This window comes from Lontra canadensis, unplaced genomic scaffold (genome assembly GCF_010015895.1).
Source record: "Lontra canadensis isolate GAN:19392208 unplaced genomic scaffold, GSC_riverotter_1.0 scaffold19, whole genome shotgun sequence".
In the NCBI taxonomy this organism is placed as follows: domain Eukaryota; kingdom Metazoa; phylum Chordata; class Mammalia; order Carnivora; family Mustelidae; genus Lontra; species Lontra canadensis.
In genome coordinates, this window is record NW_022631013.1 from 23,427,454 (window position 1) to 23,429,783 (window position 2,330).

General features: G+C 53.3%; 1 protein-coding gene across 1 annotated transcript; it reads left to right on the top strand.

Annotated features, from left to right (window-relative positions):
* The first annotated feature begins 432 nt into the window (after window positions 1-432).
* ACTL7A (actin like 7A) lies at window positions 433-2,080 on the top strand. Its single transcript, XM_032860801.1, has one exon. It carries the CDS (start codon window positions 686-688, stop codon window positions 2,006-2,008), a length of 1,323 nt encoding a protein of 440 aa, XP_032716692.1. The 5' UTR covers window positions 433-685; the 3' UTR covers window positions 2,009-2,080.
* The last annotated feature ends 250 nt before the right edge of the window (window positions 2,081-2,330 follow it).

Below are 2,330 nucleotides of genomic sequence, written 5' to 3' on the forward strand. Positions count from 1 at the left end.
TACATGAAGTACTATTTGTACATAAATGAGCATGGCTGTGTTCGGGTAAAGGCTGATTTACCGAACACAGGGGGCCGGCGCTAGTTTGCTGACCCCTCCTCTCATAGGTCGCAGGTGCGCCTCCAACATCTGCACCTGCTGCTCCCAATATACACCCGACACACGTGGCACTGTCCCTCCCCTCCTTCTGGTCTTCACTCAAGTGTCACCTTCTCAGGGATCCCTGCCCAAGCCCAGACCACGGCCACCGTCCCCAACACCCTTCCCTGCCTTTTCTCTTTTGCCCTTAACCATTTTCCAACAACTGTTTGTCTTGGCCACTGCCTCTCCCCCCAGCCCCCACTGACTAGAGTGTAAAGTCTACAAGAGCAGAGATTGTTGTCTTTTTTCCTCCACAGCTGCCTTTTATTTCCAGTGTCCTTTCATGTAGCAAGTGCTCAATAAATAACTGATTGGCTAAAATCAGGTTTATTACCAAATCTAGAAAAAGGTTAAGTGACCTCTAAGACACCACCCCAAATCCACCCTAACATGGGACACAGGTTTCCACTATCTAGAAAGACCCCGGTCACCAGATTACATCACAATCAGTGATGTCATTGTTGGGAAAATTCTCAAGTTGCCCTCTGATATACACCTTTCAGGCCTTGAGGCCGGTGGGATCGAGGAACTTTCTGAGAGCAAGATGGCTCTTGATAGCATGTGGTCTCCTCAGGCATCAATCATCGGGGATGGGCCTGCCAAGAAAGTGGGTGAACAGGCACCCCTACAATCACACGTCCTCCAGACTGCATCCTTAAAAGATGGCCCAGCGAAGCGGGCAGTGTGGGTCCGCTGTAACCATTCAGAGCCGGAAGAACCTACTAAATCAACAACAGGCAGGGAGAAATCCAAGCTAGTGGTGACCAAAGCAGTGGTCGTGGACCTTGGCACTGGCTCCTGCAAATGTGGCTTTGCCGGGCTGCCGAAGCCCACCCACATCATCTCATCGACAGTGGGCAAGCCGTACATGGAGACCGCCAAAACTGGGGACAATCGCAAGGAGACATTCGTGGGGCGGGACCTCATCAACCCAGGGGTTCGTCTCAAGCTAATTAATCCTCTGCGGCATGGCATCATCGTGGACTGGGACACAGTGCAGGATATCTGGGAATATCTCTTCCATCAAGAGATGAAGATCGCCCCGGAGGAGCATGCGGTCTTGGTTTCCGATCCACCCCTGAGCCCACACACCAACAGAGAGAAGTACGCTGAAATGCTGTTTGAAACCTTCAGCACTCCTGCAATGCACATCGCCTACCAGTCCCGCCTGTCCATGTACTCCTACGGAAGGACCTCTGGCCTGGTGGTGGAGGTCGGCCACGGCGTGTCCTACGTGGTCCCCATCTACGAGGGTTATCCTTTGCCCAGCATCACCGGACGTCTGGACTACGCAGGCTCTGACCTGACAGCCTATTTGATGGGCCTGATGAATAATGCGGGGAAACACTTCACCGAGGACCAGACAGGGATTGTGGAGGACATCAAGAAGAAATGCTGCTTTGTGGCCCTGGACCCCATCGAAGAGAAGAAAATCCCAGCCACTGAGCATACAATTCAGTACACTCTGCCGGACGGGCAGGTGATAAACCTGGGCCAGGAAAGGTTCCTCTGCTCAGAGATGTTCTTTAAGCCTTCTCTGATCAAGTCCATGCAGCTGGGGCTCCACACCCAGACTGTGTCCTGCCTTCACAAGTGTGACATTGCCCTCAAGCGGGATCTCATGGGCAGCATCCTGCTCTGCGGGGGGAGCACGATGCTCAGCGGCTTCCCCAACCGCCTGCAGAAGGAGCTGAGCAGCATGTGTCCCAACGACAACCCGCAGGTCAATGTGCTGCCCGAGAGAGACACTGCGGTGTGGACAGGCGGCTCCATCCTGGCCTCGCTTCAGGGCTTCCAACCCCTGTGGGTCCACCGCTCTGAGTACGAGGAACACGGGCCTTTCTTCCTCTACAGAAGGTGCTTCTGAACTCCGACCAAGCGTGGCTGCCATGCGTCAGCTCTGCTGGGTGAGCACCCGTCCGACGCATAGGGAGCTAAGTCCGCATGTTCGCTTCTGTAGTAATAAACGATCCTCGTGTTCCCTCCATAGCGTGTGTCTGTATTTCCTGACTCAGTAAGAGCAAGTTCATGAATGCAGCATGTGCCAAACGGAGTCGGAGATGTGGGTGAAACAACAAAGGCACGTATGACGTGCCGCCTGCTTGAACATTCTTGGGAAAAACTAGCTCTAACCTTATTCTGTCCCTTTTTGTATCCCCTGTTTTAGGAATGATCACACTGTTACATCT